Source organism: Propithecus coquereli, unplaced genomic scaffold, assembly GCF_000956105.1.
Source record: "Propithecus coquereli isolate 6110/MARCELLA unplaced genomic scaffold, Pcoq_1.0 Scaffold240, whole genome shotgun sequence".
Lineage (NCBI taxonomy): Eukaryota > Metazoa > Chordata > Mammalia > Primates > Indriidae > Propithecus > Propithecus coquereli.
This window is the reverse complement of record NW_012147953.1, coordinates 1,002,748-1,027,881: the sequence shown is the minus strand read 5'-3', so window position 1 is coordinate 1,027,881 and position 25,134 is coordinate 1,002,748. Positions and strand designations below refer to the sequence as shown.

The 25,134-nt window shown below is 37.1% G+C and overlaps 1 protein-coding gene across 1 annotated transcript in view; it reads left to right on the top strand.

Annotated features, from left to right (window-relative positions):
- MARCH1 (membrane-associated ring finger (C3HC4) 1, E3 ubiquitin protein ligase) overlaps positions 1-25,134 on the top strand; it is a 306,701-nt gene that overhangs the window by 258,734 nt on the left and 22,833 nt on the right. The window contains exon 4 of the mRNA XM_012646104.1: positions 7,819-7,999. Coding sequence (XP_012501558.1) covers positions 7,819-7,999 — 181 coding nt within the window. The remainder of the gene's footprint in view (positions 1-7,818; positions 8,000-25,134) is intronic.

The following is a 25,134-nucleotide window of genomic DNA, read 5'->3' as shown; positions in this document are numbered from 1 at the left end:
TGCACAATACACTTTTCCACATCTGAAGACAGCTGCCTTTTTCTTCTCTGAGATGTTAAATGTGGGAATTATTATTGTTTTCTTTTAGTTTGTCCTAAAATTATTACATGCATACTTTAAAAGGTGGCCCCTTTGACCTACCATTTTTTTTTTACATAGTTGAGGATTTTTTATTTTTTTATTTTTTTATTTCAGCATATTATGGGGGTACAGATGTTTAGGTTATGTATGTTGCCCTCGCCTCCCCACTCCCCCCCAAGTCCGAGTTTCAAGTGTGCCCATCCCTTGGATGGTGCGCATTGCACTCTTTGTGTATGCAAATACCCGCCCCTCCTCCCCCCTACCCCCTGCCCGACATCCAATAGATGTTATTCCTATATGTACACTTATGTGTTGATCAGTTAATACCAATTTGATGGTGAGTACATGTGGTGCAATATGGCAGAAGAGTTCTTAACCATGAATTTAGATATATTGCATTCTGTATTATTGCCTATCCTCTCTCACCTTTCCAGGCACCAGAATCCTAACATTTTTGGTCTGTCCTCTATAAGTAGTCACTATCCCAATGCCTACAATCATTTTATATGCCCTGCTAATTTCACTATTCCCAATTTTAAGGGTGATAATATAAGAACAGTGTCAATAAGTCAAAAAAAAGGAAGTTTTGAGAGGGAGGGGTTAGTCAATGATGCAAAAAGGATCAGGAAAGATGAAGAGCTAGAAAAGGTCCTTTGACTTGACTGTGAGGAAGGTATTGGTGTCTTCACAGAAAAGTAATCTCAACAGGAGGGGAGATGGAAGAAATCACTCCCTTGCTTATATCACAGTCCTTTGAGGTGAAACATGACAGAGTCCTGTAAATTGAAATGCAGATATGAAAAACTGAGTTACTTTTATAAAAACATGCAACACCTCGCATTTACAGTACCTAGCAGTGATTTCTGTGAATTTTATTGTTCACTTACATATTGGCAATAATACCGTACTTTGGGATAGTGTTTATGCTTTGTAATGTTTTCTCAGTGATCTTGTTTGAGCCCCATAATAGCCTGTTTCAAGAGTCCCCAGCTAAACTGGGATTCCAGTACCAGAGTGGCTAGCAACTCTGTCCTTGCTGGAAAGGAAGGGGAGCTGAATGTAGATGTGTACAGTGTGCCTTCCATGAGACACTTCTTTCACCTGGTGGATGGTCTAATGTCCAAAAGAAGCAGCCAGAAAGAAGGGAGTGCAGTCTCCAAGCAGGAGAGATACCTCTAAGTTCTCATCGCTGGCCACTGGCTTGAGCTATTAGAGTGTGGTATAGAACTGGAAACTGTCCAGGGTGACTGAGCCCTACTTCTGGTATGAGAAAGTTAAACCTGTATTCAAAATGGATGCCCAGGCAACATAAAATTATAAGTAATTCACTACATAGTCACGTAAGATTTTGCAGATGAGAAAACCAACCGTGAAAACTTGTCTGAGGCCACCCAGCACAGAAAAGGGTGACACTGAATTCAATCCCAAATTTATTCTACACAAACCCAAATATGCGCCCTTGCCAAGTTTTCTTTGGGACATGTCTGTGATGTGACTGATCTTGGGGTTCAAATGTGTCAGTAGCTAACTCACTTGTGTGGAGTCAGCATTTATGATCTTGGCCTTACAGACATTTGCTTTAACCAACAAACTAGCTGCTAAAAGTATCCAATCCCAATGCACTGAAAGCAATGCCATAGGTAAACCCAATCAGTAGTAATGGTAGTAATGACCCCATGTTCCCATGACTAGCAGTAATGAAATTAACAATTCAAAGTCAATTACAAATGTATATGCTTCAAATAAATAAATAAAATAAAATTTAAAAAGATTTGATTACCTGCCACATCTTAGGTATTGCACTCTTTTTATCTCATTTAATCCTCATGACACCTAAGAGGTATTTTTAACCTTATTTTACAAATGAGTAAACTGAGAACCTTTCCAGGTAACTGGAAGCAGAGAGCAAGGCTGTAAGTCTGTATTTGATTTGCTTCTGAATATCAAGCACCAAATAATTCTATATAATATTTAAAAAGTTTTTCTCCATGACAATGGGGAAAAAAGCACAGCACAATAGATATGAATTCATCTGTGAGGGATATGAATATTCTACATATACACATTCTTTGTCCCACTTCCTCCCGCTTTCTACATCGGTTCTTCACAATCAACGTAACTTCCAGTCTCTCAAACCCACCCACTTCTCATAATACATAAACCACAAGCTGGTTTCACTTGCCTCCCTGCTCAGTCTAGACCCCATGACCTGCTGTTTTAATGAGGCATTCTCTGGTGTGCCAGAATCTTCCCTTTCTTTGTCCTTCCAGTTTCTGGCCTGGTGATCTCAGGACTGTTAGAGTGTACTACCAGCTGTAGGACTGCCTTCTGACTGCTGCACACTGCCCAGTCACAACGCAATGTTAACAGCATTTACTATAAATTTGTGCTGTCTAATCTCACCAGGGACCTCAGGGCTGCTCCACAATTCTTATATTCATGCTTGGTTAATTTTCTATCACATTCTCCAAGTGGCTATTTCTGATTCTTTACAGCCTCTGTAAGACGTTAACCCCATGCCTCCCTCCCATCTGTTTAGCATGCGTGTTGTCTCCTGTATCACAGAAATGATAAGACCACCCGGCCCCGGCTCCTGCAATTTCCTCTAATTCCACCTCCTTCTCATCTTCACCTATCATTTTTCAAATACCTCTCACACTCAGAAAATGGTGTCTGCATTCCTCTGTGTCTTCTTCCACTTGTCCAAAGATATTCCTCTACCATACTTCTTTCTCCATACTTTCTTGGCTTCTCAAGAACCTTCATCTAACAACTGGGTATTCTTTTGCCTGTGATTTCTAAATGCCTACCTCTTCATGGCACCTTTACTTCTGCTCATCAACAAGTGCATGTTTTCCCTGTTAAAAATAAAATGAAATTAAATTAAAAATAAAACTTTCTCTAGTCTCCTATCCTTTCACTGCTAAGTTGAGAGAGAGATAGAGAGATTATATCTCTTCATTCATTTATTTGAGCACTGATTTCTCACCCACTGCTTAATTCTTTTCAATATGGCTTCTGCCCAAAATATTTCTAATAATTTTTTAGCTCAGTAAAGTGAGTTCTGAGAATGAGTGCCCAACTCCAAAGCATGATGATTAGCTTTGAATAAGGATTAACAGCCAAATTAAACCAATACAAACTTGGCAGTAGCCATAATTACTGCGTTTAAAAATTACTTAGAGAAGAATTTGGAGAAAAAGGTAGGTAGGGAAGCAAGGGGCTAGCATTAGAAAGATAGGCTTCTAAAAAGGGAAGGGGAAAAATGGCATGGAATATGGGAGAAGAGAGTTGTGAAGCTGTCCATGAGAGGCTGTATGAAGATGGCAGGGGTGATAGCCTTCAGGAGTTGAATATTACTGTAAATGTGCTTTGCCACCACAACTAATCTTGGGGAAAAAAGCAGGGTCCTTGGAGGACCCTGAAGGCTGGGAGGTTCTTTGTTCCACCCCAAGGTCAACACATTGGTCCAGATTCTTACTATCTTGATAATTGCAATAGTTGCCCAAATAGGGTCCCTGCCTCCAGGTCCTTTTCTCTCCCTCTCAATTAGCCCTACATACTGATGCTGTTGCTGTCTGATTTCTTTTGCACAGAACAAGAACTAAGAAAATGTGAATGAATGAAATGATTAATGAAAGAATGAATAAATAAAACATTCCAAAGTTGCATAACCACTATAGCCCTTACAAAGATGATTTTTAAGTGGTGCATTAAAAAAAATTATACAGAAAAAAATATATTAGTCTACAAGAGCCAAGAAACCTTGGCAAGGGAGGAGATGGGGACTGGTAAAGCTCATTTTAAGAAATATAAGACACCTCCCCCCCCCCAAAAAAACAATTTCTTTTCTTAAAACTCAAACATTAAGGCAAGGGATTTTAAGCACGGCACACATACAAAATAAAGAATTCTAAAACTTAATTTGTTACACAGAATTTTATGATCTGCTGTTTACAGAAAGCTAGAAATCATGTGGACATACCAGCTCATTGAAGTCATAAATGGTGACGGTCTCACCACATGCTGATTAGATGTAAGCAGATTGTTAAAATACTAAAATGCCAGTAAAATCTGTGAATTCAGCTTGTTTGTGTCACGAAGTGACAGACACCAAAGTGGATCATCAATGATTTTATAGAATCACTCAATTCCCAAGCCTCAACTTCCCATCAGGTAAAAAGATATCAAAATTATGAATATTTTACAATGTAATTTTATTGCATCATTAAAATCATTTTGTCTACACAATTATTCTGTTGGAGAAAGCATGTTTATGTTTTCATTATTGTGTTTTCATTTATAATTCAGCAATTGTGATTTGTGTGAAGTATATCAATTTAGGAATTAATTCTTTCTTTAATAGCATTATCACATTATTTTTTATTTCTAGTAGATATTTGAAGTTGATGTTTAGCTCTTAAAATCATTTAGAACAATCTCAACATGGCTTGAAAAGACTCTTGGGGTCCAACTTGAACTGAATAATTTAGAAAAAGTTCAAAATGCTAAAAACATGAAAAAGTAAATCATGTGAAATGGGAATGAAAATGAATCTAACTTTTGATTTTCCCTATGGGAAATAACTGTAATTTTATGAGAAAAGGATATTGCTAGTGGTGCTTCAGGTAACAGTTTTAGCAGAGATTTTTAAAAGGATTTTATAAGACATAGGAAGCTAGACTACAATCAGTATGCTGGTAAGGTCAGTTTGAACTCAGTAATCAGTTAGGTCTTTGTTTAAAGCTGCTAGTGAATAAATTACCTTTCATGACCGTAAAAACTTAGAGCCACAGAATCGTTTCAGCAACTGTAGAGCATTTGACACAATCTTTTTTCCGGGATGAATTATCCAACGGCATTAATTACAAATATTTTTTTTCCAATGAGAAACTTTGTTCATGGAAGTAGCAGGCATTCACGTCAGGCCAAGAGGGGCTTTTATTTTTAGTGTGTGTTCTCTATGTAACCTTCACTTCGCTGTATTGTTACTTGCAGAAGTCGGGTGATTTATTTTGTAAAATTTGTTTTCATTATTGTTGATAATATTCATACTTTGTCTTTAACTTGAAATCACATGTGTACTTTCAGGCAGGGGTCTGCAAACATTTTCTGAAAAGGGCCAGATAGTAAATAGTTCAGTCTTTACAGCCAGATGGTCTCTGCAGCAACTACTCAACTCTGCTGTTGTTCTGCAAACACAACTCTAACCAACACACAAACCAATGGATGTGGCTGGTTCCAATTAAACTTTATTGGTTAAAAACACTCAGTGGACAGCATTGGGCTATAGTTTGCTGACCTCTGGTTGAAGGGAGTATCTCTGTAGGTAGGCAGGAGATGGAGGTTCAAAGACTTAAGAAATATCAACCTCTTATTTTCTATAATTCATTGGATTTCAGTAGCTCCAAAAATAAATATTACAACTAAATTAAGTGCTATAAAAGTTAATATTTACTTTCATGGCTACTTTTATAATAAGTCATATTTTGTCGACTGAATTCAACTCCATTCTACTAGGATCTGCTGACCACCTGTGTTGCGACACTGCATTGGCAACAAACAAGCATGATACAAAATGTAATGAGCCCAATTCCTTAGGAATAGGTTTGAAGAGGAGATATTTCAGGTTTTGATATTAAAGAACAGGTGCTCAGAAAATTTGTAGTTTTTCCCCACCACGTTGGCCTTTTATATGTGATGCTACATCCAACACTCCTACTTTCTAACTCAGCTCAGGGCTAGGGGACATTGATTTTGAACTTCCCTGTGTTCTCATTCTATCACTCAACCCAGGACTTTAGATGTCAGTATTCATTTTTGCTTACTTTACTTTTCTTAAGAAATGGGTGCAAAATGCTACTGTTTTCTGTCCTACTTCTTTATTTTGAGGTTGCGAGAGTGTTGAGTTTCAATTCCTGTATGTTTCTGCACTAACAATTTGAGTAGCCATTTCATTTCCCCTGGGGAGATAGCTAAGACATACACACACACACACACACACACATATATATACACACATACACACACACATATATACACACATATGCACATATATACACACACATATGCACACACATATACACATACACACATATATATACACACACATGCACATACATATACACACGTATTTACACACATATATACATACATACACATACCCACACATACACACATATATAGACACACATATGCATATACATATACACACGTATTTACACACATATATACACAAATACACACATATACCCACACATACACACACACAAATATATAGACACACACACACACACATTTTTTAGATTCACTCTTTAAAAAGCACGCTTCTGAAGGAAGGTTGTGTCTACCTAAAAAGAAAGAACTGTAGCAGCAGTTCATACATTCTTCCAGCCTGTCACTGTGACTCGGATTTTAAAAAGTAATTATGTAGATTTTAAAAACTTTTTAAAAGTAACACATTTAAAGCAATGTTTCTAATTAAATTTATTAGCAACTTCTAAGAGCTGGTTAATCATTAGAATTATTGAACAGCTAAGATTTGAATTCACCACCTAGAGTTATGAAAGGCTTATCTCATCCAAAGAGGAAAGTAAATTATTTTTAAAAATCTGAATATGAAATATTATGATTTCATAGACTGCAAATCTATGAAATTAGAATTCATAGTAATTCAGAAACTAGTTGAACTAAATTTTTTGACAGATATAGTAATTAACATTTTCAAACAATAGGATTTACTGTACTTGAGTTTTATGTGACCAGAAATTTCTGTGACTTTTATACAACGATGATTATTGACATTTTAGACCATTCAATGTGACCAAATAGCTATGCATCTTCCTAAGAAAATCTTTGTAATATTTCCAGTTTAAGACTTTCTGTGGAAACTTCATTCTTTGCTTATACCTTAAAATTTTTTCCAAATTTATTCACATTGATAAGATACCATATTTACTAAATTATACATTATGGCCTTATAAAACTATCATCAAAAATAGCACAATGAAGTTATGAGACTTCAACATTCCTTAGAACAATTATAAGTTCATAACTTTTACATATGAAAGCCCACAGACAACAACCTATGAGTAGACTAAGCGGGGGACATACCTTGAGAGTTGTACTGTTAAACCTGGCTTCAGTGTAGGGGTGAAATGACAGTGCATTTTTGATGGGCCAGTGTCTAACAACTTATCACATATCCTGAGTCCAGAAGTGATTATACAAGTAAAAATAAATTAATACAGGTTGAGTATCCTTTATTTCAAATACTTGGGACCAGAAATGTTTTGGATTTTGAATTTTTCGGATTTGGGAATATTTGCAGATACATAATGAAATATCTTAGGAGTGGACCCAAGTCTAATCACAAAATTTATAATATTTATGTTTCATATATACCTTATACACATAGCCTGAAGGTAATTTTATTTTTCCCTTGGGGACATTGAATAAACTGTGTTTCATGGGCCTGCATTTTGACTGTATGGAATTTTTCACTTGTGCCATCACATTGGTGCTCAAAAAATTTTGGATTTTCGGATTAGGGATGCTTCACTCGTATTGATCATAGATTCAGTTCTAGCATCAAAGTTAGAGCGAAATGTTCACGTGCTCTAAATTTTAGGTTGCAATTTCTATTAATAACAGCGCCTGGTATAAGCAAGTGTAGAAATACCCTGGTGAGGAGTTTCCTCTGGGAGATCTTATACTGGCTTCTGTATCCTTCCTCAGAATCTGTCACTGCGAAGGGGATGAAGAGAGCCCCCTCATCACACCCTGTCGCTGCACAGGGACACTGCGCTTTGTCCATCAGTCCTGCCTCCACCAGTGGATCAAGAGCTCAGACACACGCTGCTGCGAGCTCTGCAAGTATGACTTCATAATGGAGACCAAGCTCAAGCCTCTCCGGAAGGTACAGTTCTGGGAGAGAGAACTCGCAAAACAGTCTTATTTTAAAAATCCATTTTATTCCCCGATTAGATTCTTCTAACATGCCAATATTCAAAAGGGTACAGTCCTGTGTTGGGCACAGTGCACAAAATGCAGCCAGGTCTTTACAGATAAGGCTTCCTTTTCTCTCTGTTTTATATTCTAGGGTCTCTGATTTACATATCACTCTCCACAATTAAAAAAAAGCGTGTGTGTGCATGTAAATACATATATAGAAACATAAACACATATATGCAAAATATACTTGTAAAAATGTAATTGAATTGATGAGAACTGTGAGAACATTGTATTTACTGAGGCCAATTCCCAAGGTTAGATGCTAGATTACATTAATTAATATGAACTCATCTAATTTCTTGCAAGGCATTAGGTACTTTCTGTAAGGTGTGGACTATTTTTTATGCTTGCTTTTATTTGGGGATTGGTTTGGTGGTTCATGTATAAGTAGAATAGGTAAAAAGAAAAATATTTTACATATTATGCATCAAGCTATGAGAAGAGGTAACTATGTTTTTGTCTATAAAGTTTATCTTTGAATTTCTCATTTATGTTATATTTTTTTCTAAAGAATGAAGGTAAGATTGTGAGTCAAATATAAAGCTAGCATCTCACTCAAAGCCACCAAAGGACAACTTGTAAAGGATAGATACAAACAAGGACAATGAACTTTATATAATTCATGCTCGATAGCTGGACCCCTGGATTTTAGCGTGTAACTCATTCATCTTTTTGCCTAACTGCATCCTTACACATATAGATGCTTCAATTTCAGAAGAAAGAGTATGGAGACCACAATTTAAATAATGAATCAGCCTAGAGCTGCTTTTCCATTTAAATTAAATGTAAAGCAAAAGTGATAGAACATTGCTTGGAAATAAATATGATGGGTTCCAGAGTGAGCAGCAGTGAAAAGCAAACAAGAATATTCCACTAGGCATCTGATTGATGATTGGCCATTGCAATTCTTCACTAATTCTGTAAATTATGGAAAGGGAGAATAACATTCCCTGCTTTTGTGGTAGCCTCGATTTTAAAAATCTGCAAATGGTTTATAGATGTCAAAAATGATGCACAAAATGATTTTGGGATATGTGTTGTCTTCTTTTAACACATGGAGTGATCTGAGTGCCAAAAGGTAACACTCGGTTCCTGTAGGGCCACAGCAATCAATGCCAGCACCAGAAACTCCTGGCCCCTTGCTTTATCCAGTGAGCAGATGCTGCGTGCTGTCTGGAGTAGTTGTGCTCCATGATTCTCTAAATTTCTCTTCTTACTTCTCAGGGAACTACAAATTATTTCATGGCATCTGTATATTTCTCCATTTTTCCCACCCTACATCTATATAAAGTTTTCATTTCAACTTTGTCAAACATACTATTTCAGTTTGAGAGCAACAATCTAGGATAGTAACATACGCATATTCCCCCTTCTTTACAGTTTCTACCACCACCACCCGCTTTTTTGTATTAATGTAACAAACAAAACACAATGCTGGGAAGAAACTTGAAAAGCCCTCTTATTCTACCTGCAGTTTTGTAGAATCACCCCTTAAATACAACCTTTATCCTTTCTTAATATTTTATTCCCAACAATTTATAGCCCTATCAGGAATTCCTTTTTTTTTCTTCAACAAACCTGCTTATAAACAAGAAAATGGGAGCAAATACATCTATCTTTTTAAATATTGATGATAATGAATATGTTGCTACCACCTAGTGGGCACCTACTATCTATTGATTAATGAAATGCCCTCATTTATTTTTAAAAAACATTTCCATCAATGGATTATAAATATCAGTGAAAGATAGCATTTCAACATCCTTCATCTTTAATAGCACTTATCCATGTACCAGGGTGTTAGAATCTAATCTGGAGGTTGCTTCCTGACACCCCACAAATGTGTTTTATTTCACCCACAGGACTTAAAATTGGAATTTTTGTTACCAACAATCAAATATGTGATTATTTCATGTGAAATTCCACACATCTGAATTTGTTTGAAAGTCACAGTATCTGGTTACTGTGACTGGTTACTGGAGCCACATCCCCATATGACAACAGCCGGTGGAGCTAAGAGGGGCTGGCACCTTTACAAGGCTATTTGATTCAAGTTCTCCACCTTCCTCGGCCTTCACTCCTGAGGCCTCCTGTCATCTCCACTCATCCGAGGATCTCTGTGGCCCTGGGATAGGGATCTGAATTTTCAACTCCTTTTCTAACACAGGAGTCCTGGACATGAGGAGCATACATTCTATTTCTCCCTCCATGATTTATGTAGGCTTTAAAAGCCTAGGGAAAGTATTCCAAATTCTCACTTTCCCCTTTAAAAATATGGGGCTCTGGAACCATACTTAAGAGTCAGTATCGTAATGACTTTTCAGATTCTGAGGTGATACGAACTATACAGATAGGAGGCATTTTTATACTGTTCTAGTTGGTTCACTTTGATGGCACTAAGATCTATCAATGGTTTTCTTCAGTAGTTTTTAAATGGTCATAACGAATGCCAAGTATACCATTTGGTTAGAATATATTTCAAGTACAACCAGTTAAACGCTCTCAACTCAGTAATTCCATTATAGGTTATAACATTCTAAAAACCAACCACATGAAACAATTAATTTAGCTAATATTTCTGAATTTCTGTCATTAGCCAATGGAGGCCGGAGATTCTGTTTGAGCGAAATGACTTTATAGAGTAGAAAGGTGCAGATCTGCATACAAAGGTGCAAATCTTCATAGACAAAGCTTGGGGCTTAATAGTCTCTAAAGATATCAGTAAAACATTACTTCATTAATTGTAACTATCACTCCACCAAAATCTACAGTTACTAAATTCATTAAGGTATCTCAATGTTTCCAGAAGAAAATCTTTAAAGTAAAAAGAAAATCAAGGGTTTATTCAAGGAAAAACAATTTTCATCATCTTTAAATCAGTAGCTCAGCCACTTTTGTAACACTCAATAAAAGCCCCATTAATCTGCTGAGTTATCCAGGATCAGAAATAATTCTCAGGGTCCAGAAAAGTCACAAAGTCACAAATAAAGAAAGCCCAGTGACTACTCAGTGCAATTTGGAAGTGCACTCAATACTGATTAGGAAGCACAAACTCGTCTCCTATTCTGAAACTGAAGAATTGTATGGGATTCGGGTTTGAATCACTCCTGAATAGGAGAAACCAGCTGTTGGATATGAAACCAAGTTTATGAGAACAGCAAATGCTACTGACAACTTTATTTCTCCCTTCATATATTTCTTAACATAAGTTTCCATATGGAAAAACTATTTGACAAAATATAATACAAAATATTCAACTCATATATCCTTTAATTTGTTCATTCTTACAAATCAAATGAGCCAATGAGTAAATTACCTTTGTTTTGGTAATGATTAGGTTGAACCATATGTACGTGTCATTTTTGTAGTTCAGAAACAATTGAATACTGGAGAGCCCGGAAAATATAAGTTCTGTATGAATTAATTATACCAAATAAAAAGAATAATCATATTGGTTTTCTATATTTCCACCATAATGACTTATAGTACTTTAGTTGAAATACCTATTTTTTTTTTTTAAAAAAAGCTATATTTGACAAACTGTTAATTCCTTCCTTTCCTTAATTTGGTGTAAGAATTCATTTTTCAGAAGAGTGTGGGCCAGTGCAAGTTACCATAGCAGGTTAACTCCCCAAAGATTGTTATTGATACTCTGCTGACATGGATGTCTTATAATTAATTGGCTTAAAATTGACCAGGGAAGGGGATAAGGCCAGACTCCTCTAGGCTCTTTTTACTCTTTATTGAATAATATTACCACACATAAAAGAAATTCAAAATGCATCATTTACTTATCATTATGGGAAATTTGCTATCTCATTAATATGATCACCACCTATGTGCCAGATATTTAGGATATATAACTTAATTAACTCAATCCCCATTACAACCCCATTTTTATATGCATATCAAGCCCATTTTACAGATAAGAGAAATGAGATACAATAACAAACTTACTCAGTATCACATACCCCAAAGTTCTCTGATTCTAAAGCTTGTGCTCATTGCTCTGTGCCACACTACCACTAGCTAAATAGCTGAGAGACTCCCTCTTTAAGCATGAAAGCTTTAGTTTTTACTTAAAACATTTCTGATGTTCCATTTCTGTAAATCTTCCAAGTTAAACCTCTCTAAAATAAAAATTTTTCTAACATCTTCCTTCTTAAACAAGAATATTTAACCCCATATTTTTTCCTAATAACTCATTTACATAATTATATGCACATCAATTATTTTGCAGGCTGAAAAACATTAACAACTTCAATAGCTTGAAACACATGCATGCCTGTTTATCTTCATTCTATATTCCCAGCCTGCTGTGTTTTGAAAGCCTTTCTATCTGCCTTTTGTTGTTTCTCTTTCTTCTCTGATCTTAGAGCATCAGCCTTCACTTCTGTTTCGGCAAAAGTCCTTGTTCAACATTTACCATAGCTACGTCTTTTCTACTTTAAACAACGTCAACAACAACAACAAAAAATCAGAGCTTATAGAATGGAGTCTACAAAATGCTGAAGTCAGTTCTGGGTGATTGTCTATCTCTTTCGACTGTTGACAAGAGTTTTAGTGGGCGTGGACATTCTGAAATCCTTCTAGGGTTCTTGGAGTTCTCTTTGGCATCGTTTTAAATTCTCGATTTTACTCAAAGTACTTGAGATTATGTGATAAGAAAACCCTCATCAAATGAAGTTTGGATGTCTCCATGCTGTTCCCCTGTCATCAGAGCCCATCGCTGGGGAGTAGGTTTGCTGTTCCATTTTTTCACAAATATATAAGCCTGCAAGCAATGAAAGTCTCTACCCTAGTAGAGCTCAGAAAAAACTCTCCTATAATTCTTGCCAAAAAAAAAAAAAAAATACATACTCATAATCCTCAAAGCATACGTGTTCCCTTATCTTCTTGCACTCAGTTTCAGTTCTACTATTATATGCACCCTAAGGAAAATCTAAGAGATTTGGACACTCTTAAGAAATGATTTTGTTTGTAAACTTACCCTCTCTAGATGAGTCAGGTAAGTTTTCCACAACAAATTTCTCACTGTCCAGTGGTGGTGTTGTCTACAGTTGAACACTCTTCCCTTTACTCTCACTGCTTCATTCATTGAGAAGGAGGAGCCCACCAGTCTATTTAGCTTCTTACTATAGGAAGAGACAAAATGAGTAGACTACAAAATAACAAAAAAGAGAATTAAAAGAAAAATGTTTCAAAGCTTGATTGGAGCATTAACCCTTCGACTAAAATTTTGTTGTTGTCATTTTGTTTTGTTTTGTTTTTATTTGTTTTATTGCCTTAACACATTCATGCTCTCAGAACTACAACTGATATTTCTATTAAAATAATATTCCAGTGTGTATAGACAACAGTGCCAACATGTCTGGTATCAAAAAATTGTGCAATGGAAAATACCAGTGTCTTATGTTTCATTCTAATAGATATTTGGGATTTATCGCATGGTTTTTATCCTTTTGGTTTTGAATAAAATACTAGTAGGTTAATTCATCTTTTGAAATTTCAAGGAAATGTTTATTCACCTAGGATCAATCTTGTAGAATAGCTTATTCAAAATAAAGATCATTCTCTGGGCAGCAAAAGAACTTATTCTTTTCTGAAGCATCCATCCATAAATATCATCCCTCCCTGCGGGCACATTTGAGCCCACATCCCCAGCAACTATATTCTGACTGCTTACTCTGAGAGGGCTCCAATGGCACGCAGTGTATTCATTCACTCAACTTACTGTGCTAAGTATCTACCATGTGCCAGTCATGTTCAGCATTAAACAAGGTAGGATAAAACCCCTGTCCTCACAGAGCATGTAGTGCACTATGGAAGGGTGAAAAAGGACATGAGAATGTCCTGTAACTGCAGAGGGACTGGTGCAGGTGACTCAAAGGTATAGTGTTTGGTCCTGATGTGACTGTCGTGACCATGATGCAAATGGTCTTCCTACAATCATCCATATCTAAATATACGTAAAACAAAACAAAACAAAATCCTATAAACACATAGCAAAATAACTGTTTTCCTCTTTTGTTCCCATGCTTTACAGAACCTAGGCTGATCAAGAAGCGATCATTTAGCAGTTGGATATCCAGGACACTATGGAGAGATAATGGGGAATATGGCACAGGATTTGAGGGTGTCCCAAAGTAGCCTTAAGCAAACAATCCCTGAATAATCAGTGTTGACTGCAATAGATTAAATGGAACATTTCTATTCAGGGCTTCCTTATTGGTAGATCCAGTTATACGTTCTTTAGCTCTATTTTTCTCTTTGAAAATACTACTTGAAGAACATACCCTCACTTGCTTGGTAAGAATGTCACCTTGCGTTACTATTCCAGATGTGAAAAGAAATACTTAACATAAATTAGACTTGCTATTGAAGTCTGTAACAAGATACGGTTCCACCCTTGAGAAAACCCATTTTTATTATAAGAAGGACTAGGGACACACGAAATGGAACTCCTCTTATATATTGTACAGTCTGATTTTTAAAACATAAACTAGGTTGAAATGATGGAATTAATATTCCAATGATCTACATGGAAAGCATAAAAACATCAAATTAGAATGTGCAGAAGCACATGCATACACATAATCACACAGTTACAAATAAAGATTTCCTGAAAGCATCATTTTATGATTTTTAAATGACTTTCATATTTAAATTTTTCTTTAGTTACAGAGATTTCTCTCTCAGCTGTAGGGATACTTTTCATAATCCATTATTATAATTTCTCAAGTCTTAGCATCAAATATAAGAAGAAATTTTCCCTGAATTTTTGGTTTAATTTTTTGAAATGTAAGGCACTGGAAATAAACACAGCTTTTCTTAAAGCAAATCTTTTATATCAAATCAAATTCCTATTGGGTTGATATGTAAGAGAGAAATGAAGGACACTTTGATATGATCTATCTGGACTGATAGTATCTAGCCCCATTGTACATACATCCACATGCAAGTGTGATATTATCAACATTTTAATAAGATAGATGGCAGAAAGCTTTCACTCCAAAATAGAATGAATCTCTCAAAAGTATGTTTCTTGTTTCCCATGTGGATATATGACCTGTAGCCTAATCATACCAATGCTGTTATCTTGCACATGAATATTTACCCCATTTAGACTGATTTACACACTTCACCACAGACAGAGCAGAGTCTGCCCCTGTGGCTCATACAGCGTGGAAGATTATGATGTGAGCGGGGAAGGGCACGGGAGGGCAGTGAGCGATGATCAGAGAGAGGTTAGCCGTGTTGCTCTGACGGAGGTCGCTACCCCTGGAAACATGAACAGAGGGAAGAGAGGTTCACCTAGAGCACAGCAGCCTTTGCATTGCCAGCACCTCCCTCCTGGGCACACTGTACACCCCTGACAGTGTAACTTAATAAAAAGAAATAATCCATTCCAACAGTGAAGGGAAGAGTACTGAGCTAGAGTCAGAAGATGAAGTTTTAATCCTGATTCTGACCCTTAATCCCTTTGAGCATCGTCTCAGTTTCTTCATCTGTAGGACGAGGACACTGGGTAGGGTATCTTTAAAGTTTCTTCCAACTTAAAATGCTGTGATTTCATGAAAAGCAAAGTGAGGGATCAACTTATTTTAAAAAAAATAGAAGGAATAAAGAAAGAGATCTCACTTTCAAATGTATTTTAAATGTTCAGAAGAAAAATTAAATCAGGTATATAGAGGGAATCCGTCATGTCTGTAGTAGCTTAAGTTTAACAAGGACAAGGTGCTCAGTAAGGAAGGAGCCCAAGGTCCAAGTACTAAAGAAATAACCTGTGTGCTTTCTTAATCGTTCTCATTATTCTTTAAAGCAAACCTTGGTGAGAAAAGCAAGAAGTACCCTCTCTATACTTCTTGTTAAATAAGCCCAAAAGTCAAAAGGTACAGTTAAAATATTAAAGTCACAGCAGGGAATAATAAAGGACAGAAGAGAGGAAGAAAGAAGAGAAAGAGAAGAAAGAAGCAAAGAGATGGAAAGAACGTGTTTGAGGGCAGTTAGTATTGAGCAGGCATCCAAAAAGGTGGTTGGAAGCTAAGTATAAGAGTCCAGGCTGGACTTTCTTTTTTCTTGTAAATTGTAAGCTGGTGGTAAAAGGCTAAAATACTGAAAATTCAAGTGGTTCTTGACAGCAGAGATCTTCTGCAGCCCTGAGGCATGTACATGAAAGACTTCTGACCCTAAGAGAACAGGCAGGATGGGCTGAAAGACATTTTCTACTTAGCACAGTAAGCAATAACAACAACAACAACAAGTGTAGATACAAGGTCTAAGTAAATTAGTTTAGTTGAGTCTAAGAAAGATATTCTGTTTTCTTTAAGTCTAGAGTTTCTATAAATGTAGAGTCAGTTAAATACAAAGGTTGATTTTTCATGAAGTATTTTTATCAATAAACAAAGTTAACAGGTTTTGGAGCTAGATTCTTTTCTGCATCAAGGAAATGGCTTATTTCCTAAGAGACTGCTGAGCTTCCAGTAGACTCTGTTCATATTTAAGACTACACAACAGGCAGCTGTGTCTGAAGGACCACACTGAGAGGGAGGGCTCCAATAATACCCAATTACAATTCTTCACTTCCACTTTATCAACAAATATTTACTGAGCACCTATTATGTGCCGGTCATTGTACCCGGCACTAAGATTTTAGTGATGGACAAAAATCTTCTGACCTCAGAGAATTTACATGCTGGTGGGTATGGATGGAGGTAGGGAGTTTGAAAATGAGTTAGTCACAATATTTCAAAATAGACTTGAAAATTATATAGGGAATAATTCTAGTAATTCCAGACAGGGTTAATATAATTCCAACTATTACATTATAACTCAAGGGAAATCTGTGCAAATTTTTATGCCTCTTTGTTCCATTAGGGGAATAATGTAATGAAGAAAATTAAGATGAAAAGAATGTGGAATGAGCATAGGGAAACAGGGCTAGAAAAATGCACAAAGATAACCCTGTCCAAGTCGGCTGGGAAAAATGACTAACAGTGTCTGTGGAGATCTGCTAGTCCTGAAGAAAAATTCCTTTATATCAGGAAACAGGCAGGTGATAAAAATGAATGGAGCAGTCAGATTTCATGATAATAAATAGCAAATAACACAGTACTGGGAGTATGATAAGGGGTGGTGATGTCTGTGGCATTCTGAAATATACGTGCTTACTCTAAAGGAAGTAGTGGCTACTCAGCTCTAGTTGATTATTGCAAAGTCAACTATTTTACAAATGAAGCCAGAATTCTAGATTTAATTTAATCTCTTTCCAATTTTTAAATAATAGTAACAAATTTATACTTGAAAGCTATTCAGGCAAAACAAACAGGTCTGAATGCTGACTTCAGCACATAGGCCAAGAATGTATAATCTCTGCAGGGTAGAAATGTCCACGTATCTCTGCAAATATTTGCCTAATGGAGTACAGTATAATGTAGTGGAAAGAACCTAGATTTAGTATGTGGAAGAGCTAGACTCAAAGCCCCCATGCAGTTTCCCTGTGGCTTTGAGTGAGTCTTGTGACCTAAGACAGTTTCCTTTTCTATCAAAAAAGGGGAAGGCGGTGGAAAGCTGGCAATATCTCCTCATTGGCCAACTTTTGGGGGGTGTATTGAACAAAATGACATAAACAAAAGTACTTTGCAAACAGTAAAGTCCTACAAAATGGTGATAGTATTGTCTCTCCCATTCCTCCATTATCAGCACGGAAGCAAGTTTACTTTTCTGTTCTTATTAAACCAATTTTTAGCATTGAATCCACTTTAAGGCCAACAGGAGAATCACATGCACCTTTCCGAAGAGCTATTTCTAGAGCCCTGGGTGATCACAGGGGTGCAATGCATTGAGTAATTTGTAGATCAGTTGTTTAGAATGTATGTTCATCCAGATAAGGTTATACTGGTTTCAGTTTGCAACCTAGATTATCTATGAGGAAATTCCTGAGCAAATTAATAAAGTAAGCAATATTAAGACAACAAAATTGTTAACATACCAAAACCTCTTCAGGAGTTTGTTTAAAATCAAAAAAAAAAAAAAACCACTAAAAACAAAAAAAACAATTAGCCTTATCTGGGCCTTATATAGCATATCTGAACAAAATTCATTCTGTTCTTACTTTCTAGAGAATTGTGCTAAGGGTACCAAGCAGTCATTTGCATATGAATACCTGATAAAGTAATAAATCCTTTGCAGGTGCATTAAATAATCCTCTTAAGGACTTCTTATACAAAGTAATTAAATAATCCATGATTTTTATCTAGTATATTTGACTAGCATAATGATTAAGATCTTGAGCTCTAGTGTAAGCTGGTGGGGTTCTTAAAAGTAGTCACTGTAGCTGTATGGCCCTGGGTAAGCTACTTAATTTCTCCATGCCTCTATTTCCTCATGTGTAAAATGGGGATAATCAGAAATATGTACCCCCTCATATAGTTGCTAGGAGAACTCAATAAGATAATGCATTGCAAAACACTTAGCATCACATCTGGAACATGGTGAGAGTAAATATTAACTATTGGTATGTTTAAATTTTAGATGACTCTAGTTTTAACTTTTTAGCATTTTTAGTGGTCCTAGAATTTTTAAGTTAGAAGTGTCTTCAAGGTTACAACTGGTTTCCAAAGCTGTTTAAATTGGTAGAACCCCACCCCCACCCCACCTCCCTTTTAATGCAATGCAATTTTATTTAGAAGTCAAAACCACAAACAAGGTAAAAGGACAGAAAGTAAACAGAAACACTATAATGTGGCTCAGGAGTGACCAGTAATTGAACTATAGCATTCCCAACGGCTCACATGTCAGCAGAGCTAAGGTGTGCTCACTGGAGCCACTCGGTCTTCACCCTGGAACAGCTCCAAAAGACCAAGTACACAGATTGCTTGGTGGCTTCAGTGCTCAAACTTGGTGATCCAGTAGTAACTATTTCGTTTAAGAACTAGACTGCCAAATGGAAGAAGCAGAAGTGGAAAAACTCAGTGATGGCTGACACCAGGAGCACTAAACCATACCATTTCCATGAACGAGGAGAAGACATACTTAGCCACAACTGCTGTAAACCTGCTGGAATCCTGGAATTGATGCCTAATGCACCTGGTTCACTGGAGCTTTCCAGTACTGAGCAGGCTTGAGCAGCTAGTGCCTCTGTTGGGAATTCACCTTGGGATTCTCAGCCCCACAATGCCCAACAGACATGCCTGGGAGTCTCTGGTCCGCCTTGGGCCACTGGTCCCTGTGACATCCACAGGCCGATTTGTGCAACTGTATGCCTTATCTGGGAAGATGATGCCCGAGGTGCCCTGGCCAGAGGACTGCCTGGTACTGCCCCTCCATATGACTTCTGACCCAGCCACACAGTGCCTGAAGCAGGTGTGTGTGCTCCAAAGCCTCGACGTCATAAAGGTATTTCCAAACACCTCTAAGAGACAGACTTGAGTCTAAAAAGACCAAGCTCAGGAATTTATTTATTTCCGTAAGAAAAATAATCTCCCCACTTTCCTCATAACCCACATCTTCTGTCTTCCCTTATCCAAACTTCTGAATCAAAGCTGATTATCAAGTGACTTTGGGGAAATAATCTCCCCACTTTCCTCATAACCCACATCTTCTGTCTTCCCTTATCCAAACTTCTGAATCAAAGCTGATTATCAAGTGACTAAGCCCCTAGTTTGCCCCTTAAGTTTAGTTCGATGAAACACTCCAAACAAATGTATTACAACTAAGGAATGATTATTAGTTTTGACTGCACCCATCTCTCGAAAGGGTCTCAGGGACCCCCAAGAGTCCCTGGAAGACACTTTGAAAAGCATTGCTCTAGAGTAATAGTTGATTTCTTTAATGAATATCATTTTATACAGCTATAATATAATTTATATTGATATTTGTATTTGGTTATATGGGTATGACCAAAATAGCCACACACTTGTATTGGGAGGTTACAGGGAATGTGAGTGAGAAAGGGTGTGGCTAAGCATTAAATTGTCAACTATGAGATCAATAGATAATGTGTAATATTACCAATAGCAATAGAATAATATCATGTAGAAAGGTGGAGGTAGATATCAGAAGCATTATCTAGCATATTTGAAAGTGATTTTCTCTAGCTAGCAGTAAAGAAGGGTGCAGAGGAGTAGAGCAAGAGATTGTCACACAATGAAATTCTATGTAGTCATTAAAATGAACTTTGCCTCTAGGTATATAGGACTACATCTCGAAAGAATGAATCAAGTTTTGGTTTAGTAAATGACGTGATTTGGATGTTTGGCCCCTCCAAATCTTATGTTGAAATTTGAGCCCCAGTGTTGGAGGCCAGGTGGAGGTGTTTGGGTCGTGGGGGGCACAACCTCATGCATGGCTCTATGCCCTCCCCATGATAATGAGTGAGTTCTTGATTTATTAGTTCTCACAAGAGTTGGTTGTTGTAAGGACCCTGGCTCCATCTCCTCCCCTTCCTTGATCCTTCTCTCACCATGTGACAACTGCTCCCCCTTTGCCTTCCACCTTGATTGGAAGCTCCCTGAAGCCCTCTCCAGAAGCAGATGCCAGAGCCATCTTTCTTGTACAGCTGCAGAACCGTGAGCTGAACAAACCTCTTTTCTTTATAAATCACCTAGCCTCGCATATTCCTTTGTAACAATGCAAAACCGAGTAACAAGTTAGGCATGAGGTGGGGCATGAGATTCTGCATTCCTAATATGCTCCCAGGTGATGCCCATGTAGGACCATGCTTTGTGTAGCATTGACTCAGGGAGAGAATAATTCCTAACTCAGATCTTTCAATCATTCTAATGATATCAAAAAGAGAGCCTCAACTAAGTACTGGAAGTCATTGGTATAAAGATGACTTAGTTCTATTTTCTTAGATTAAATACTGTTTCCTGTGATCCTATAAGAGTGTTTGGCATGAAAGGAGTGTTGGTAAGCCCAACAACTTATAAGGTGAAAGGATTTAGCTAAGTACAAATTATGGCTTTATATTTGTTTAGCTTTTCTGCATCCTTATATTGATTAAATGAGAAATTCTAATTGTTAGGATTGAATTGGTAGCTGTCCATGACTACTTCTTTGGTATACTTCCCAAATAAAATGCTTAATTTTTCTTCCTGGTATACAGTCAGTGAGTCATTGTTGATGCTATGTATGTTCACTTGCTACTTCTAAAGATACTTCTAACAAAAGATGTTTCCATTCATCCACTGGCACCCTTTAAACTATTCATAGGCTTGGAGCGGTGGTTTGTGCCTCCACCAGACATAAAGCAAGATGCGTAATACTGGCCTTTATTATAGATAGCGGGTCCACCTTTTAGGCATCCTGTCTATTACCCAGGAGAAAAATAAAAGCCCCTTGGAACAAAAACTTTCTTTGTTCTTAGCCTTCATAGTCAATGGCACAGTCTGCTGTGTTCCCTTGGCCCTGCGTATGTTGGAGCTGTCGTTGTGTGCCAATTTATGCTATCTGCACTCACAGGAGCTTGCCCGGGTGCTTCTAAACCTTGTTACACAGGCAGTTCCTTTGCTCCTAAAGTGTGTCCCTCCAGTCCCAATTCACTTCCACAACCTTAAAGCCAGGAAATACAAAAGAGAAGGACAGAGCAACCACACAGTATGTCTCCTACACTCAGGGCCACTTCTGATAATATCAGATGACTCACAGCATGAGACTATGTTGAAAAAGAAACTCATATTGCAGTTTAAGCCAAAGAAAAACATCACTCTGCTTACCTTAAAAAAAATCATCACTTATGAAAGGAAAATTCAAGTTATCATTCAAAATTGCGTTAAAGTGACTTTTAGAAGCAGAGTTTCAAAACTGTGAACTTTGAACAATGCCACAAAGGGGCTCTTGCTGGGGTTAGGAAACAAGCTTGTTCAATAATGTAGGTTTTTCAGTAACAGGCTTTGTTTTTGAGCCTTGATATTTTACAGATAAATCTCTCCTCAGCCCTGCCGGGATAATTGGGCTACAGGGCATATATGTTAACAGGTTTCATTTTCTATTTAACTAATAAACTAGCTTTGTTGTGGTAATCCTTATCTATGCTCATTATTTAAGAATATGCAAAAAGAGCAAGAGCTATTCCCTGGAGAGAAGCTTCCTGGAGACTGCTGGGGAAATCAACAGAATCAGGGCAAGATACATTTTTTCTTAGCAGAATTGACTGTTGGAGAAAGTGCAGGAACCTTGGAGTCCTGCTGGAGGCATGGTGGTTTAGAAGAGGGGGTGCTGACTTTTGAGTAAAACCCACTTTCCTCCCACTCTCCTAAGTGTCTTGCCCACCTAGATTTTTCATCTCTTTTCTTACAAGGTTCATGATAAAGAGTGAAAACTAATATTTTGTTGGTCATATAACACTGCCTTGCTGTGGGATTAGTTATTTTTTAACCTAATTTTGTAGATTTTTTGCAATCTTGACATACTAGAAGAAGGTCCTGCATTGCCATGGATTTCCCGATGCAAGCAACCCATGTTGTCAAGGCAACCCACTTCACTGTTTTCTGCCCTGTAGAAAACCATTTCCACGGTCCCACACCTTAAATCGCAATCATCTCTTAAAATACACAGGGCAAATATGTCCCTGTATGCACAAAGCCGTAACTTTTGTATAAGATATCATGTCATTACTGTGAAAAAATTTGACTTGAGGGATAGTATTTATATTAAAGCATTAAAGTTAAAATAATCTCATAGCATTTATGCCCTGCCTCTGCATTCTCAGGAGATGCAAGGGTGTTTATACTACAGGCAGTTACATTTTTTTGAAGCTGTAGTAACAATGTTGGCCTATTTTGACTAATTTCTATGTAAACTCATTGCAGTCAATGGCTTTCTCATAGTCTGTGAGATTAAATCACTGAAAAGACAAAGTATTTTCTGGGATTAATATCCCAACCTATTGTCTATTTTTCCCCTTTTTAAGAGTCAATGCCCAGTTTTAAGAGTTCTTTCTATGTAAGTTGGGGTCACTTTGCAATTCTCTGAGATGCTATGACAGGATAACACTTGAATGCAGAGATTGACATCATGGAGAAAAGTGTGTTTCCCCAGAGATCTGGGCTGCTGAGTGGTTAGTTTAAAGGAAAATGCCAATGAGAGGATAGTGAGGAATGTTTTACTCTTTTTGCTAGCTTAAGTTAACAAGAAAACTGCGTTTAGTCAAGATTCTTACTGAGGTTTGAAGATTTAAAGACTTCTTTTTAGAACCTACTTGTGGCAACGCACCTCACCTCACCTCACAGGCTACATTTAACTTATATGGTAATTTGAAATAATTCTTAGTCACTCACCCAGTCCTGTTGGTCTGGGTTTCCAGTCAATGTTTTAAATATGTATAAGACTTTTTTTCCCCTTCCATTTTTGTTCAGAAGTTGATTACATAAAAGGTAGCCAGTTTCATTTCATGATTCCCAAAGGTTTGAGAACATAAATATGTGGGTTTAAATGGAGTTTCTGTATGAGTCTTAATGGTTCAAAGCATTTTCATGTTGCATGTTTATTAGATAAAATATACCTTAGCTCCTTTCAGCTGCCATTCTCGTTTCAATAAACCAAAGAATTTTACCCATATAAAATAGTACAAATTATCATATCCACTATTGAAAAATTGGCATTATTTTCTTTCCATTATTTATTGTGATTTGACAGATTGGGCATTCAAATGTCAGTCAGTCTACAGAGGCTTTTAGGTTGCCTAGCTCAGCCCTCTCCTGTTAGATCCTTCGAAAATTATTAGCACTCCAGCAAAATGCACAAAGGATTTGAGCCTGTTTACACATACCAACAGTAAGGCAAATGGTTAAGGAGGTTGTGCCAAAAGAGAGTGAGTAAAGTAAAAACATAAGGCAGATATAAGGAAGATGTGTACTCTGGGTCTGTATGTAGTTAGGTGGGAATAGTAATTTGCTTCCAACGCCTTTAGTGGCTAAAGCAAAGAGAGAATTTTGGTCAATTAAATGATTTATAGTACATAAATATAAATGTTTTGGCAAATACGCATAATACGAGATCACTGAGATCCTAGGGAAATTTTCCTCCTGGGTTATCGTTAAGTTAAATTCAGTAGAGGTACAGATCATTTACAGTAACAACCATACACTAAGATGCACGATGTTAATGACCACAATAATCAGACACAATTTGCTTATTGCTTACCAGTGCCAAGCACTGTGCTATAAGCTTTGTTATATATGTAGCCCCATTTAATCCTCCCAAGAAATACGAAATAGGTGTTCTTATCATAATATCACAAATGAGAAAACTGAGGTTTAGACAGGTTAAATAAATCATCTAATATCTCAGTTTTTCCATGGTGGATCTGGATTCATAAATCAGTCCTATGTCCAAGTCTATGGTTGTAAGCTCTGTCTTACATGCCCCTGTGGCTCAGAGTAGGTGGCGATCATGTCCTTCTTGGCAGATTAGGAAATGCTTCTCAGGGGAGGAGGTAGTTGAAACTTGTTATGAATGGTGACTAGATGTTTCCCAGTGAACAGAGAGAGTTGAAGACATTCTAGGGAAGAAAATAGTACCTATAAATGTACAGAGGATGAACAATTCACAAATTGAAAATAGTTGGCTTTGCCAGAGAGAAGGCTAGCCACAGGCAAGTTTCTTAGCCCCTAATACCTCATCTAAAATAGACATAATAATAGGATGTCCCTCATTGGAAGGTTGTGAGAATTAAATTAATAATATAAATCCATTAATATTAATATTATTATTAAGACAGATAATGGATGAGGTTAAATAGGTAACAAGGACCAGATTATAGGGGATGCTTTGCTAAAGAATTTCAACTTTATCCAGAAGGCAATGGGAAGATAGTTAAGGGTATTAAATAAAGAATTAATAAATTTGTATTTTTCAAAGATCACTGCACTGCAATGTATGGAGAATGAATTGTCCAGCAGAGTAGACCAGGCACAACACCGAGGCCAATAAAGAGGGTAGACTCAAAGTGGCAGCTGAGAGGAAAGAGAGGAAAGCATGTGGCACAGTCGAGTTACTGAGCTACTGCCAGGGTTGAAGAAGGGGTGAGCTGGAGGA